Source organism: Seriola dumerili, unplaced genomic scaffold (assembly GCF_002260705.1).
Source record: "Seriola dumerili isolate Sdu_G_001 unplaced genomic scaffold, Sdu_1.0 BDQW01000035.1, whole genome shotgun sequence".
In the NCBI taxonomy this organism is placed as follows: Eukaryota; Metazoa; Chordata; class Actinopteri; order Carangiformes; family Carangidae; genus Seriola; species Seriola dumerili.
This window is the reverse complement of record NW_019174290.1, coordinates 299,997-317,580: the sequence shown is the minus strand read 5'-3', so window position 1 is coordinate 317,580 and position 17,584 is coordinate 299,997. Positions and strand designations below refer to the sequence as shown.

The 17,584-nt window shown below is 42.1% G+C and overlaps 2 protein-coding genes across 2 annotated transcripts in view; one reads left to right on the top strand and one right to left on the bottom strand.

Moving 5' to 3' along the window:
• LOC111216572 (parvalbumin-7-like) overlaps nucleotides 1-17,584 on the bottom strand; it is a 33,612-nt gene that overhangs the window by 2,813 nt on the left and 13,215 nt on the right. The gene's annotated exons all lie outside the window — the stretch shown is intronic.
• Nucleotides 12,288-17,584, top strand: part of ncf4 (neutrophil cytosolic factor 4) — a 29,610-nt gene continuing 24,313 nt past the window's right edge. The window contains exons 1-3 of the mRNA XM_022738120.1: nucleotides 12,288-12,455; nucleotides 13,119-13,203; nucleotides 13,288-13,447. Of these exons, the coding sequence (XP_022593841.1) occupies nucleotides 12,424-12,455; nucleotides 13,119-13,203; nucleotides 13,288-13,447 (277 nt within the window). The 5' untranslated portion in view covers nucleotides 12,288-12,423. The remainder of the gene's footprint in view (nucleotides 12,456-13,118; nucleotides 13,204-13,287; nucleotides 13,448-17,584) is intronic.

The window sequence follows — 17,584 nt, the reverse complement described above, 5'->3', positions numbered from 1 at the left end:
TGGGCATAAATATAGTCAGGTATACATTAAGGGAGCGCTCATATATGGACCTCAATTTTGCACACAACCACATTATCTAACTGTTCACCTTGTGCTGTGCACAAAACTTTCTCTATCCTTCTGAAACTGTTTCAGTATTTGTATCCACTTGGCTCTTTTCTCTTGCATCACTCTGTCTGACATATAGTGTCTTAGTTTTACACAGACACAAGGCGCTGGCACTATAATGGAAATATAGAGGAGAACAGACTGACTACTCCTATGTTGTATAACACACTGCAACATTAAGACAGACTGTTGTTAACAGCATCTGGAACAATGATAACATCAATTAAACACGAATGGCATAATAATGGTAAAATATCCACATTCAAATCTATTTGGATCCATTGCTGATTAATGCAAATGTGTGACTTTAGTACGTAACACTGCTGTAGTGTTATAACTATCTTACATTGTAATTCTTTTATTTTTATTATGAGTTTGTCCCCATTAATCCAGTGTCTAATTTGCCAGTATTTACATTCATTACATACGTTAATTAACACATACTCCGCGTCAGTAATGCGGTGTGTTATAGATGGATGATACGAGATGTCAAGACATTTAAGTCTTTCCTTTTCAGTGGTCGCAGCAAAAGACTGGGTCGTGTTTGTAGTGTGAATGCAAAGCTGGATGTTGCTTTAAAAAAAAAGGATTGTGATAGATTGACTAAGTCATGTTTCCCCAAAGGTTCGAGTCGTGTGAACAGGTGCCCTTGGCGGCAGTACACTGCAGCAGCCTGTAGGTGTCAGGACTGAGCTGAAGGCTCTCAGGCTCCTTCCTCGTTTAGCAGTTGAGAGCACTGGGAACGAGTGTGTGAAGAATGTGTTTGTGTGTGAGAACTGAGCTCCCATGTGTTTGTTATCTTTGAGAGAGTGTTTGTGTCTCTGCGAATGTGCGTCTTATGCCACGCAGTGCCTCGGTGAGGATATGAGACGCACAGAGCCCCGGTGGAGTAGTTTCGATAGTCCCCCTGCAGGTTTGTCATGACCCCAATAAAATACTTACCCTCCCTGACTGAAGGACGAAGTGACATGAAAAAAAGAGAAAGAGAGTCATCCGATTCTTTTCTGTCCAATCTCCTACTTCTCAACTTTCTCTCCACCTGTTATGTGTCTGACTTTTGGCGGCAAAAGCCAATTAGCGAGCATGTACTTGAAATTTTGAAATGTCTTGAGATGTGCAAACTTTCTTCTCCAACTATGAGATAATATCTTACAAATATACATCCTTGATGTCGCCAGCTTGTGACGTCTCAGGTCTTCATCCTTTGGCAGAAAGATTGTTTGGATGCCTACAGTAATTTAACCTTCTATTTATTAACAATAAATCGGTTTGGCAAGTTGCTGTGGATTTTGATATCCCGTCAGTGTTGTTAACATAGTGGTAATAACTCACAGACAGTGTGACATATGCATCTCAGTCATAGCTGGCGTTCATATGGGTGACGACGCACCTTCAGCCTTATGTAAAGTACACAAGTTCTACCACAACATCTTTGACTGTGAGACTTGTAGACCACAGCTGTGGTTAGAGAAAATGTCCTTTAGTCAGAAGGGCTGAAGCTGCCGTCGCCTTCTGCAGCGACCGAGTGTAAAGTGTCCCTGAGCATGTACCTGTTTTCTCAGTGTAGCCCTAAAATGTAAAAAATCAGCATTGCAGACACGGTGACTCCACCAACTTGTCCTGCAGCGAACAAATAAGGCCGCTGTGACGGATAAATGAGGTTATATTTTAACATCATAGCACGTCTATTCATCAGATGACAGACTCTGGAGATTGAAAGTCAGATTTGCCTGTTAGTGTGCTATAAATAAACACAAGACGTTGCATATTAAATCTGAGTTTCCACAGCAAAGTAGCTTCAGTTCTGCTCTTCCCGCCAACTTTTTTCCTCAGATACTTTGAAGAGTAAGTCAACATTGTCTGAGAACAGAGAAGCTATAATGCCCTATAGCACAAAGGATAGTTAAAGATTGAGTTTCTGCTAACAGAACAGTCAGAACTCAGTCATGGCACAGCAAGTGTATTATTTATAAAGTATGTTTTATTAAAACAGGCAGTCTCACTGAGCATCTGGGTCAATTTTATAGGAAAGGGGGCCCAGTCAAAAGAGTAACAACAATAAAATAAAAAATAAAAAAACACTTAGAATATACGTTACCATTAACTACTGCAGGCTACTTAAAGTCGCGGCTGTCGTGTTTATTACACCTGTTCGTGGTGAAACAAGAGCCAAGACAGAACCCGTCAGAACGACACCTGCTCCTGACATTACATTACATTTAACAGCAGATCCAGTAAAACCGATAAAGAGGGGACATCAAGTTGCAGCACGCAGGGAAATGTAAGAAATGCAAGATCAGCATCGAACCAAATGAACTTATAGAGACATAAAAGTAAATTATCCCAAATTCTTCAAAAAACAGAAACGAGAAACAATGATGACGCAACAGCAGAGCGATGTTTAACCTGTGTTTACACTGGTTGTTGTTACCGGCCTTCGGTTCTACATTTCTTTAAGACTGGGTTCATTGGGAAATAAAAATACATCAACTTTTTTAGTAATATTAATTTTATTCAAACCATGCTTTTTTTTATAATCCTGGTTGAATTTACATCCATGATCCTCTCTGGTTTAAGTTTTTATGAAACTAACAAAAGGTATTTAATTCAAGTGCCGTTCAGAGACAACCCCAGAAATCACTGTATTTCATTCATTCATTCATTCATTCATTCATTCAGTGGTCTAAACTCATTCTTGTCATCAACCAAAGCACCTGAAAGATCTGATTTATATTGTGTGTGTGTGTGTGTGTGTGTGTGTGTGTGTGTGTGTGTGTGTGTGTGTGTGTTTTTGTCCATGTATCCTCTGCTACAACATTTGATATTTTAATATTTCTTTCCAGTCTTACCTGAATGAACGGGTCGGATGAATGCACCTGAGAGGTGAGACGGAGGGCAGGAGGAAGAGTGATGGAGAGAGAACGGAGCGGAGAGAAGGGTTGGAGATGGAGGTAAGATGTGCAAGTTGGGAGGGAGGACACAATAAAGACTTTTATAGCCGCTTCAAAACACATACACACTTACCCCATATACCCCCCGCTCACCCACCACATCCCCACCTCTCAGTATTCTCTCTATTTTGAGAAAGGTGGTGGTGGTGCTGGTGGTGGTGTTTGGGGGGGTGGGGGGTGGTGGTGGTTGTGGGCGTTGGTGGGGGGGTGTTGTCAAGACATGACGCACACACCGTTGGCCCTGGAGTGTAATCACTTTCTCTGCAGCACTAACAAACACACACAGGCCTATTAATAATACCGCTCTATCTGACTCGCCCTCAGTCCTTATCTCCACCCGGTTCTTCTCCTCTCTTTGCCTGCGTGACCCTCTTCTTTTTTTTCTTTTTCTTTTTACTCTTATCTGCTTTGATTTATTTTGTAATCCTCATGAAGCCCGCGTCTTCCCACGAACACAGATGCCACTTAAAAAAAAAAAAAAAAAAAAAAAGTTTAAGAAAAGGGGGAAGCGCTGAAATTACACTTTGACAGTGTTGTGCTGTTGTTACCAACTTATTAACAAACACAGAGACTGAGAAATGACGTCAAGATAGTCGACATTAATTCTTGTAGCCATTACTACAATTGATCTGTAACCTCCACCACGGGTTTATTATCGTAACCATGGTGACAAAGGTCCTCTAACCTTAACAAAGTACTTATTTCAACCCAAACCATGATCTTTCTCTCAACCTAACCAAGTTGTTTTTGTGCCTAAACCAGAACCAAACCAGAGCAACATGTAAGTTAAGTTATCTGTATGAGAGGTTTAGGGAGAAACATAACAACATATTGTGTAACTGTTACCTGTTGTGGATTTTTGCCCCCGAGGAGTCAGAAAAGACTAAAGCAGTTTAAAGAAACACCCCGTTCTGTAACGCATCAAAACACATCAAACTTAAACTGAGCTTGCACTTCAGCCCTCCTTTAAAAAAAAAAGTCATATCTTTCCTCACAAATGTGCTGAGCTGGAAGTCGTAGAGAACAAAGCACTTTCACTGCCGGGCCTGAACTTGTGTTTCCCCCTTTTCTCTGTCTCTCTTTTACCCCGGACAACCTCAACTTGTAACTTCCTTCTCTCCTTTCATCTCGCCCCTTTTCCTAATTTCGACTTCGTGTCTCGTCCCCTTCCACTTTCCCGTCTCCAAATCTACAAATTTGCTCCTTTTACTCTGCCTCCATATCTGCTCCTGCCTCCGTCTTTATGACCTATTAATCTCCACGCTGTAAGGGCCCTGACAGCTTGTGTGTCTCTCTCTGACTCTCCATCTCTTTCAATTGCTTATCGTGTTAAGTGATGTAGTGAGTCGTCTTTCTCCCAGTTAGTCAAGGCAAAGAGATGAATTATTTATGATAGGTGCATGTATGAGGGACAAAGAAAGAGCCACTTGAGTTGTTACAAGGCTGCAGCCAGTTAAACAAAAGGTCATGAGGTATTTTTTAACCTGAAAGTATAGACCTGTTTCAGCACTGTTTATTTAACACATTTGAGTTAATACTGTCTGTTTCTGCCTTTTATGTTTTTAACCTTAACACCTAAAGATTTCAGTTACCGTAATTCAAAATCAAATGTTCATCTCGATCGCACTTAACCTGCAAATTGTGTGTATGAGAGTGAGCTTGAAATCCCGGGACACATTTAGCTAATGGCCTGTTACCACTGTTTTGTTTTACTGACGTGTCAACTGCAAACATTTCAGCAATAAAGCTCTGCTGATAAAACCTGCTAATGTCTCCCACTGGAGATAGAAAAATGAGCCCACTGTTGTCAAGAATGGCTCCTCATGCTGAGATGAAAAAACAGGTCATTTGTGATTTTTGTTGTCTCCTCTGTGGTTAAGTTTAAGTTAGGTTTGAGCATCTAAAACTATATTCGTCAAGGTAATGGCAAGAATGTCATCACGGTTAAAATCAATCAGTGTTGACTGTTGATACGGAGACGTGATGTCTGACTTCTGCCTTCGCTTCCCTCAAGAGATTATCATGTGGTTGCCCATACAGACAACGAAATCAAAGCCCAGTTTAAGCATTTAAAGCGCTGAAACATCCATCATCACTTCCTTCTTCACGAAAGCTCTGGTTACCAAACATACTTTCTACTTCTACCTGCCCACAGTTAACCATTTCACATACTGGATGTACTATAAAATATTGCCACACAATCCTTTCTTAGAGGAAGAGCAAAATAGAGGAAAAAGGAAAACAAGTACACTACATTTCAGAGACAGAATTCATAGGTCTGGAACTGTGTTTTTCGCCAGCACCCAACATAAAAAATAAAAAATAAAAAATAAAGTGCTTGTCTCTGCCTGCTCACGTCCTGTGCTGACCCTCTGTTCTCACAGTGCCCTGTCCTGAGACTGTCTTAGCTTCCCCCCCTTTCTATTGAATTACCCCTCATCAGCACTTTCCAGCATTGTAGAAAGATGAGGGAGGGAGGGAGGGGGGAGGACAAACACGTTGGAAGGATTTGTAAGGGGGAGAGCGGGTCAAAGGAGAACGATGGAGAGATGCAGAAACGCACATGGATGGATTAATGTAAATGAAACGCTGCAATAAATGAGGAGAGGTGAGCCAAGAGTCTGTCAGGGGCAAGACTGGAGACGGGCAGAGAGCAACAATGGGCTAATGAAGGACTAACTACGTTATTAACGTCAGACAGAGAAGCATAAACAAAGACTGTTGATACCTTTTTTCATCTTTTAATGCCGTATAGTAAAGAGCTATAAAAACTCTGACATGAAAAGACAAACAAATACATGAATGCATATTGTAGTGTAACAGATGAACAGGGTTCTCCACAGACCAACTTGAAAATAGAAAGTGAGAAGACAGAAGAGTATGAGAGGAATTAAATGTGTTTTTAATAGTGGAGTATATCAGTATCACTGGGGTATCCCTTGTCTACTGACCCACAGATTAGCAGACATTGGCAATAAATGACGGGAGGCTCAGTGGAGAAGTAGAATATCACATGACTTTGAAAAGAACTCAGTGACCTTAGATGGAAGATACGCATCTTTCTGTAGCTCTAAATTTGAACCTCATTTGTAACTACCACAATTTGGTGGTCCGTATCTTTGCTGTCTTCCTTAGGGTTTGACGGACGGACTGGTCCAGGACATGTGAGCTTGATGCAGGAGCTGGAGGTGCGGGAGGGGCGCTTCATCTGGCTTGCCAGCGTCAGCCAGCCCAGCGGTAAGCCTACATGCAGGAATCACCCGGTGAGTCGGAGGCTGTGTGAACGCCGCAGACTTCGACTGTGAGGACGGGACTACTGGAGTGATGTGCTCTTATACTAATAGAAAGAAATGTAGACACACAAGACGTGATGCGTGGGTGTGGAGGCTTTGGGGTAGTTTGTACGAACCTCTGACGCATCGAGTAACAAAAGTAATGAAACATGTAATGTAACTACTGCTGTTGCTGTTGAGTAATCAGCAAAGTAATCTGACTACTTGTTCCATAACTATGAGTAATAGCAATAGTAGTAAAAGCATTAAAGTAAGTTGCCCGGAGTTCGCCGTCCTCAGTTCGGTTACTCATTTGGTGAGTTGAATACAACACCACTCACAACCTCATGAGTTCAGCTCAGGCCAGTATGTACAGTAGAGTGGGAGAAGGAAGCCCCTCCGTTTGCCAAATGTACCGGCCTGCACTGCAGGCGGTGGTTTAAGGTGGTATATTCAGTGCTAATTTTACGGCTGGTGTGTGTGGGAGTGTGTGGGAGATGTCGAGCTTTGAAAGGAATGCACCGAGTTGTTGGGAGTTTTGGCCGGTTATGCAGCCAACCTGTTAAGTAATGAGACACCAAATCTTCCACATTTCCCTGGTAGATTCCAGTTAGTCGTGATGATGGTTCAGTATGAAGTGTGATAATTAGACCTTATATTCAAACTTAACCCTGTTCCTCAGCTGGAGTTCATTTACAGTTACAACTTCTGTCTTAAACAATAACTAAGTTTTTGGCTATATGACATAAAAAATAAAAAATAAATCCCTAGAGGTGCAGCCAAATGATCTATATCACATTTTATTACTCAGGTTGTTAATGTTTATAGACAGAAGTAAATTGATTTCACACTGTTAAAGGCTCTTTAATTAAATAGGCTTTTGGGCAGAGTGTGAACATGCCATCAAAGTCCTGACAAGAGGTCACATGAGGTGATGTCATGTGACCTCTGTGGCTAAAAACTTTTGGACCAAACTTAGTCCGCTTTTAACTCAGATGTGCTCAATTCAATATTTAAGTGTAATCTGTAACAATCTCACAATGTATCATAATTCTGCCAAACGCACTGTTTCATCAGTTTCTATCCTTTAGAAACTCAAATGTAAAAAAGAAGAAGAAGCTGTTTTTCAGTTTAGTATGGTGGGTGTTTTCATTTATCACGTTTTGCTTTTTTTTACCAAAAGTTTTAACCGAGGGACATTTGACTTTATATTTCACCATAAAGACTCAGTATTTAGATTAGCCCTCTGCTCAGGTTCACCTCTTCCTCTTTCCATGTTTCTGTGTTGTCTCTACGGTAACCAGCGGTCAACACGGTAAACACAAGCCGTGCGCGTGTTGAGACTTTCTGTCAGTCACACCGCTTATGTTTCTGTGCGCGTGGATGTATGCGTGCACGCTGGTACCTCTTTGTCTGTCAACTAAATGGCTGTCAACTTGAACGGCTTATTATATTTCATCAGTTGACTTTTTACAGAGCGCACACACACACACACACACACACACACACACACACACACACACACACACACACACACATTATCTTCATCTTCTGTACGTACACACATTCACAATCCACAAATTCTGTCTCTTACACACACACACACACACACACACACACACACACACACACACACACATGCACACAACGGACTCCGGCAGCTGGCCTGACCTTGAAGATAAATACACCCTTGAAAAAATGTTTCTGCAATTCATGGCTGGCGATGGTCTGTTATACGAGCAGCGTTTCAAAAGGATTCATCTCAGGCTGCATGAAAATAGATATGGAGTCAATATGTGCTGCACTCACACACGCTCCTCTATGCGCCGTCACGCTCTATCGGACTCTTTGTTTGTCTTCTTCTTACACAAACAGCCGCTGACACACTGTTTCTCAGTTTATATAACAAACAAATACATTTTCCGCACCTTCACAGTTTTTTCTTTCCACGTCCCTGTTCTTGTTATTTCCATCTTCATGAATCCCTACTAATGATTTGATCTCACCCCAATCAAGTCACGGCTCCGAAACATTAATGTAAACGCATTTATCTCGGTGAAAACAGTCCGGCCTGAATCACGGCGAACATTAACCCCAGTGAAAACAAACCCTCAACAAACCTTGTTTGACTTACTGAAGCATATCTGCCGTAATCTCTTTTACTCTCGGCTTTGTCCGTCAGTGTGTATAGTCACCGGTGCAGTGATTCAGGTGCTAGTTAGACAGCAAACAAAAGGCAGCCATGCAGTACTGTGGAAGCTTAAAGTGTCATCACAAAGACAGATTAGAGGATCGTGATTGATTAGAAGTTATAATCACAATCAAATACATCTACATCTTGAGTTTAAGATTTAAGAAACCTTTCAGTTTAGACAATAATTCTCTCTCTCTTTCTCTCTCTCTCTCTCTCTCTCTCTCTCCCTCACACACACACACCTCCAACACTGCAACAACTTTGCTGACATCTAGTGTTATAAGATTTAATCACCTCATGTTTTATGTTGGACCTGCGTCCCTGCACCGTATTTCAGTTATTTCTTTCTGCATTCATTTCAACAGTCATCTGCTGCCGTCTGTATTTGCTTATGAATATCAACCACAAAGGAAGGGTGAGAGGTCAACACCTGGCGTCATGGCGTGTTTCTGTGTCTGTGTAATGCTATTGATTTGGAGAATGTGTTCTTTCTTCTTCGAGTGAGATAAGCAGTGAGAGAGGACAAGGAGACTGTGAGTGAGTTGACTAAGTAGGTGGAGGAGAAAGATTATCTCCTGAAGGCGGCTTAAAGGAGCTATTTGTAAGTTTTGCTTTTGCTACATAGCCAGTGTTAACATTAACAGCTGTTTACTTACCAGTCTAGAAGAAATGTGCTAGTTCAGCATCAAACTTCATTCCTTTACTCACCAACAGCTGCTGGTGGAAAGCAACAACCAATGTTAACTCTTGTCTCTTTCACGTCTTTTCCTCTACAGAAGTTAGCACGCTAACCAGCTAGCCCCTGCCCGTCTCGTCACTTTCCGATAGCGACTCACTGCAGCCTCCAATCAGCCCTGAGGACGTAGCGCTGCTCAGAGGTCGAATTATAACCTCTTGTCTTGTAAACGCAACGATGGCTGAAGCTCTTCTCGAGCAACAATCACCAGAAAAAAATGTACAAATAGCACCAGAAAACAATTTAAGATTCAAAGTCCTGCAGAGCACCGACAGAAGAGAAGGTCCTGAGAGTGAGGATGGAGGATGGGTAACTGTACGCTCTGTTTGAGTGGAAAGTCATGATTAACTGCTACATTAAAACTTGTTAATTTGATGAAAACAGTAAACATGCCACTTTGTTCAGTTGCACCATCTCTCCTTACACTGCAGCTTTACTAAGTCACAACCTTATCGCAGACATCAACATTTTAATCCAGCGCGTCACTGGGGAGTCGGGGGTGAAAACCACTACTAACTAAAAACCAAATTAATAATTCATCAATCATTTATCAGTGGCTTCTGTTTTACTTTGCACCTGTGCCCAAGTCTAATCCAGGTCACTTTAATTGTACGACACCATATCAAGCGTACAGGTCAATGTCATCATGAATGTAAAGGATGTAGTCTGTCACAGGAAACGTGCTCCCAGTGACATTTTTTAAAGGTAATTTTTTTAAGGCTCTTTATGCTTTTATTATAGTAGCAGTGAGAGAGAGACAGGGTGAGAGAAAGTTTGGGGGGGGGGGTTGACATGCAGCAAAAGGCCCACAGGCCAGACTCGAACCCGGGCTTCAAATTTAAAGATCTGTTTATTTAAAATTTAAAATATCAATGAAAGTCAGTGGAAAACTTTTGATTTTGGTGAAAAGATTCTGCCAAAGTCAACACCTTAATAGTTCACAAGTTTCTGGTGTCAGCGGCAATTCCCATCGCAAGTGAACACAGCATAAAGCCAAGAAGCCATAACTGTACAGCAGCACACATCATCTACACATCAGTGTCACCATTAATGTAAAAAGGATGCGGCCTGTCAGGGACAATGTGCCTCCAGTGCAAAGACAGAAAACTAATGTCTTCTGGCTCTTCTCTTATCAGTCTCCTTTCTTTGTGACCCTTCTGCTGCTGTAACAGCTACGAGCGAATGATTTAACGCCGCCTCACAGGAGGTGTAAACATTAAGTTGTATCTCAACTCTGCGCCGCTAAAGCTAACAGCCCGTTCAATCACAGTGTGACTCCTCCTCTTCACTTTCAAGGTAATGCTTGAGTTTAAACTTGCACATAACTTGTGCAACTCGCCGGAGACCATGACAGAATGTGAACAAACTGGTCTGCATGAGCATTTTTGATGGTGTCATATTATACACTGCATGTGTCTCTTTAAAGTCTGTAAAGGAGGGCTCACTCTGTCTCTTTAAATTTGTTTGTCTATTTTTTTTCTTTGTTATAAAATGTTTGATTTCAGTTTCTTGAGCTGAGAAACCTGCACATCACGGTGGTATTTAGCTTTGTCAGACGTATCCTTTATCCCTTTACTGGAGCTCTACAGTGTGTTTATTTATTCTGCTGCTGGTGTTTCGGTTTCATTATGAATGATCACACCTTACAGTAAACTGAACATTCGAATCAATGGACAGCATTCACGATAAGCGACGACGATACGCGTTTTGAATACCTGAGCTGGAGTAAAGTTGTGCTTTGTATTTGTGCGATGTAAATTAAGAATCCTCCACTGTGTGACACAGTGTGGGAGGCTGGAGGAAGCTGCCACTAGTCGACAACCATCTTGCCTGTTCACAGCTTTTACACTAATCAGTCAAATTGAACGTGGGAGTGATTTATTGATGTTCACGACGACGACGGTGCATGTGGCAGCGCTGGTGTGCCGGAGACTGCTGTGGAAGTGTGACTGCTAAACTGTGAACTCGTGAATAAAACAGAAGCTCTGTCAGTGAAAGGACACTTCTTGTGAAATGCTGAAGTGGGGGTCCATGAGGCGTTCAAGTGACCCAGAGGTTTCAGTTTTGTTTTTTGTTTTTTTAAATCTGCTGGAAGATAATGCAAAAACCTCTGATTTGAAATACATTCTGACTAAAAGTAAATGTTTACACTCACAACAGAGATGTGCTCTTGCAGGAAATATGGGCCCGCTCTTACCCGTGCAACACAAACACCCGAATGCATCAGCAACACAGAGAGGTAGGAGGGCTGGTTTCCTCTTTAACACCTCTGTGGACACACCCAGCTGGGTGGCTTTCCAAAATGGGCACATTTCCAGAAGTTGGGTGTGGGTTTTACTCTCACCAAGGCGCATGCTGCTTCTGTCAAGTCATGTAAACAAAGAAAAAGCCACGTGCCACAACAGCAATGTGAACAACAGAAACCAGTCAACTCTTTTTTTTTTTAAATGAATCCAAATTGAACGGCCTTTGCTGGTAAATGTGACTTTGACTTCATAATAATAGTTCATGACGATGAACAATAGTTGCAACAGGTTGTGTTCAGCAAAACAGACAAAAAGTTAAAGGGTCAGTTCATCCGCATCACGCACAAAACTTCAGTGTTGTCCGTGAATCACCAGGACATTGTTTTTCTGTGAATTAAAGTTGCTTTTAAATGTAATTTACAAATGTAATTTTTTTTTTCTTTTAGTGGTTTGAGCATCACAAACAAAAAGACTGTCATAGTACGATTTGTGATTTGGATGAACTGACGCTTTAACATCATCATTTGAGATGTATGTGCTTACTCATCATCAGCCTGAGTGTGACTCACTCCATCTGCGGGTGATCATCCATCCATCAGCTGGTTTAACATCCCCCCCCCCCCCATGTGCCATCTCGTGTACTTTCCCCCGCCCGTGTCGTAACCTCGGCACAGACAGGGTCAACTGAACGCACCATCCTCTGGTCTTTTTTTTTTAGGGAACTTTCGCTTCCTGTTGCCTGTTTCCGCATTGTTGCGCATGCAAGCTGCTTCAGGCGCAGTCGCTCAGTTGCCGCCTCCAGCGTGACATCTCACTCTGCGCTAACGCCTCAGCGAGAAGCGCATTTTTTTTTTTCCTCCGGAGTTCAGGTTTTCTTGTCTTTTCTTTGTTCGCCGTCGGTGCCGTGAGTAACATCATGTCGCTGCCGCAGCAGTTACGAGACGAAAGGTGAGCGTGTGTTTGATGGACTGTCAGTCAGCGTAAAGTGTAGCTCTCTTATCAATAACTTTGCACCTGTGTGACACAGGTTTATAACACCTGGAACTGGCAATAATAGGCTAAATCAATGCTCTGATGTTTTCTAGTTAGAAAATCATAATATAGTGAAATGTTACTATTAGGTTACATCACACTTCACTTCACTTTTTCTTTGATCAGTGCACCTAAAATATAAAGAGGGAACTGAAACTAGAGGCAGATGTTCAGTGTTTGCAGACACTTTATGGCTGTTATTTCTGCACTGCATTGAACAAGTTTAGGGAATTTGCTTTTTATTTAAAAAAAAAAAAAAAAAATCAGGATGTTTTATGTTTGTTTTGGTGTTTGTTGTCATGGACACTACTCATGCAGGAATACAGCCTTCATTTGACAGCAGACAAAACAATGTCATGATGAAGGAAGCTTAAATATGCAAACTATGTCCCTCGGATTGGACAGGCCGGGCTCCAGGCGTTCTGACTTGAATTGTGTTTTAAAATATATATATTTTTAGAATATTTTAAACACTAATGTGAGGACTGATTAACTGAAGAAATTTAAATTTGATTGCCAGTAGCAATATGCTGATACAAGTGTAAAAAAAAATAACCAGCATATCTTTGTGTTACTCAGTGACTTTGATCAGCTGCCTCATAACATCCCTATCAGCGCCGCCATCGCTGATATCGAGGAGAAGAAAGGCTTCATCGACTACTTTGTAAGTTTAAAGTCGACCACAAACTTTTAACTGAGCCCATGGTTTACACAGATAGTGTCATTCACGTCCCTGTTTCTCTTCCAGAGGTTTGTGATTGAGGTGAAGACTAAAGGAGGGAGTAAGTATCTCATCTACAGGAGGTACCGAGAGTTTTTCAACCTCCACCAGATCCTCGAGTCCAAATACGCTCCTGAAGACCCCGAGAAACCCGGTCCCAACACCTGCATCCTGCCCACTCTGCCAGGTGAGCGTGCGTGTCTGTAGCGCTGATAAACTGATAACTGCAGCGGCGTGCAGACACACACCACGCCGCAATATTCAACACAGTGTCAGATTTCACTATTTCATTACGGCCTGTAGCTCTGAGTTTTTTCTTTTCAGATCTGAGAGGCAAACTAACTGCAAACACTCACAGTCTCCCAGGTTGCTTTTCCAGCAGCATGAATTGTGCCTGAGGCTACCATGCCGGGCTTCAGTGGGTTAAACAAAAACCTCAATCAATTAAACACGTTCCTTAAAACCCCAACTGTGGACTGATGGAGCAGAAGACAAAACTGAAAATAGCTGGTTCTGATTTGTTGTTGTTTTTTTTTAGAGCTCAGCCTCAGGTTTTACGTGAGGGGCAGCTGGGGCGGCTCGATCCTGAGCTACATTACCGTCCAGTAAACACTGAAGGGTAAGCTGCAGTTTTCAGACAGACAGCAGCACAGTGCAAAGAAATGCAGCCTCCCTCATTTATGTCAGTGATTTCATCAAAGGCTCCATCAAAAAGAAAAAGAAAGAAAACTTAGAGTGGCCTGAAAAACCAGTGAAACCTGGTTCTAATTTGGCTGCAACAGGATGTGATGTCATTACGCTCTGTGTTCAATCAGCTTTTTCATCGGTACGTGCAGCGAGACTCAAACCCTTCATTATTTTAATACGGTGTCTTTTTTCAGGCTGAACTCCAGTTAATGTCTCTTAACCCCACGGTTATTCTGATGACTGCTAAAAGTGAGTCAACCTAATTTCGGTATAATTAAAGGTCAGTTATTAGTGTGTGACGTGTGTTCAGATGACAACAGTGCAAAAAAAATTCCAATGAATCTATTTGTATTTATTAGTGGTAATTAAAGCAATAGTGAGCGATTGATTGACAACTTTTCCGTCAGTAATTGACGGACAGTTTGTCTCTGTCATTGCGCTACACGTACTGTTCTCCCATATTATTGCACTGCAGCAGATCCTTATGATCTCAATGACAGTATGAGTTATGACAGCTGATGCAGGATGCATGGTTCATAAATACATAAATAGCACACTGGGAACGGTAGATTGGATTATTCGTCCTATCATAAACGCTGTGTTGTCAATCGTATTTTACATTTTAAACGACACTATGGGCGTCTAATGGCTAAAATAAGCTTAAATATGAGCAGTGAGCCACCGGTGGGCAGGTCAAAGGTCAAAGCAGTAACACTCAGGAAATACAGTGACAACAACGTGCTTGAAATAAAAATAAGAGCTGGAGAAGAGAAAAATACAAAGATTGTTTTGTAAGATTATTTTTCTTTAGCAGAGGACAAACATGCTCAGACATCTGACCGACAGTTTACTGTGATTTTAGGGACTTTCAAGCAAATTGTTTGTCCAGTGCTTCTCTCATATCTCTCTCTCTGTGTATAATTACGTTGCATTAATCATTCTGATTCTTTACCATAATGAAAAGATTCATTATAATAATAATAATAACAATAATAATAATAATAATAATCATGGTTGCTTTCTTTGTGTTTAGTTTAGTGAGAATAGACGAGAGTCAGCGAGGCTACTGTAATTTCCAGTTCCACGGGGATGGTGTGATTGTGCTGCGTCGGGGTTCTGCTGCTCACCCAACACGAAGGAAACACAACTTTTACTGCATAATTTCCGCCGTGTCATCGTGTAACCTTCACCTTCACATGCAAAACTCGTTCTGCTCTGCTTCATGCATATGGAGAGGAACAGTCTGGGTCTGTGGTGACAGCTGGCTGAATCCCCCCCCCTCCTGTGCCTGGAAGAACTGAAACACGTGTGTGCGTAGTATTAAAAGCATCTAGAGTCTGCTGCGTGTGTTGGACACAGAGTTAGTCGTGCCAAGTATCTTAAAACCAAAGTTACATCCCTCCAGTTCTGTCCCTACTGTAAGTATTCAGGAGGATCGAGGTGCGATGGGATTACTTGATGATTAAAAAACACATTAGTTGTGAATACAATCAGTTTAATACTATAATTGCCGATGTAGCCCTTACAGATTTGATTACAATTTAGCTCAAGTTTGTTGTTGTGCATCACTTCCCCATAAATCCAATTCTATTCAAGCCGCAAGGGCATAGTGACGGCAAATTTTAGGAACATGTCGCTGCATAATGATGTGAAGCTTAAGGACCGAAAATGCTGCGTTTGCAACTCTGGTTCTCCAGTGAGACATTTGCCATCCGAAGAGTAACATCTTAATATTTAATAAATTCACAATTGTTGTTGCTCCGTTAAGCATATTGAGTATTTTTTTTTTAAACATCTTTACAAATTCAGAAACTTCCTTCTGTCAAACTCAGTGAACCTGTCTCCTTGTAAGATGAAAACATTTTGGAATAAAACTTCGTGTCATGTCGCTGACGAACAATATCCCACAAGGTCCGTTTAAAAAACCTTATATCAGAAGATTGTAATAAGTGAGAATTATCCACAGTGAATGCCATTCAGAATAGTCAGAGAGGAGCAGATGCGTGCGAGGACAGATGAATGCCGCGAGGAAAACACATTCAAAATGATAAGAAAAAAACAGTCATGTTGAAGGGCGAAGGTTTGAGGGGAAAGATGACGGCAGCTGAATGAGTAGAGAATCACATGCAGTAACCGGCGACATCCTGTCCTTCCAAATGGGAGGTGTAGTGAGGTGCATGTGGTCAGCGAGGCAGGTCTTCTACCTCCTGAGTCACGGCTGCCTCAGTAGCTGCAACTTGATACCGAGGTTCGGTGATTTCCTTCCTGACTCGGGTGGACAAAAAAAAAAAAATCCAGCCACACTGCAGATGAAACGTATCTTGGCTGCCGTTAGATGATCTATCGTTCTCCAAGCACCTGCGTAGAGTTCGTAACTATACACCCACAGTAGATATTTGTCTGTCGGCCCTGATCTCGGGGTGGTGTTTGATTTTAGGAGGGAGATTATATATCCTAGTGTTCCCGTGGAAATCTCCTCTGCAGGAGCCTCTATCGCTCAGCTTGGCAGGTCATCTTTTACCCTCTGCTGCCTTCGCATGCAAAGATGCTTGTTGCTGAGCCCTGAACCCGCTTCTGTTGGGAGGTTTCTTCCTGTTAAAAGGGAGTTTTTCCTCCCTTGACTTTACCCTGTGAAGTGCCACCAGATAATGTTTATTATGATTTGGAGATATACAATAGAAGCTGAATTGCTGCTGGTGATTCCTCTCAGTCGGTGTACAGGCTCAAATATGTGCGAACAACATGATAGTTTGATTGGGTATTTTTTTGGAAGTGACATAGTTCGACTGGTCACAAACCATCTTACAGAAGTTGAAGTATTTCCAACACTACAGGGGCCCGTCCAACATAATGGAAAGCCTCATCAGGATGACTCCAGTGTTTCTGCTGTGTTTCACTTTCTATTCACGGCCATGACTTAATGATTCAACTCTGGGTCACACTCGGTCTCTAATGACTCTGATCCGCACAGGGATGCCTGAAGATTGAAAGACAAGGAAATTCGATGAGAGTGGTGCAGTCTTTCTTTTTCTAAAGCGTAATCATTCAAATCCAGGACCGTAAACTAAATCAAACGCTGACACCCAAAGGTAAAGTTTCTCACTTCCTGTTGGCTGCTAAAGCCAGTGGAAACATCCGTGTGGTATAAAGTTGTAAGATGACAAAGACAAAGAGTCGAGTTGCATAAGGAGAAATAAGAATGAGAAAGAGACAATGAGGAAATAAAACCAACGGAGCATGTCTGGATCTTTAATAGTCTAAGGTCCAGGGAAGAGAAGTCATTGGTCCATTCAAATGAGCTGTTGTTAAAGGAGATTAAGCGGCGGGAGGAAGCGTCTGGACCGACCACAATCATTGGCCGTGCTGCTGTGTGTCTGTGTTTGTCCTCTTGTCCTCATCTGCTCGGTGGCTCCAGTTTTATTCTGCAGCTCATTGTTTTCCCATAAGTCCGTCTGTCTGGGAGCCGCCGTCAGTGTCCGTATCGATTATCGGAGGCTGGAAACCAACATCACCAATAAATTGAATGGGGTGGCTCGGGCCATTGGTTTGGGAGAGATGAGGACAGAGAGCGAGGTCTGTGTGTGTGTGTGTGTGCGTGTGTGTGTGTGTGTGTGTGTGTGTGTGTGTGTGTGTGTGT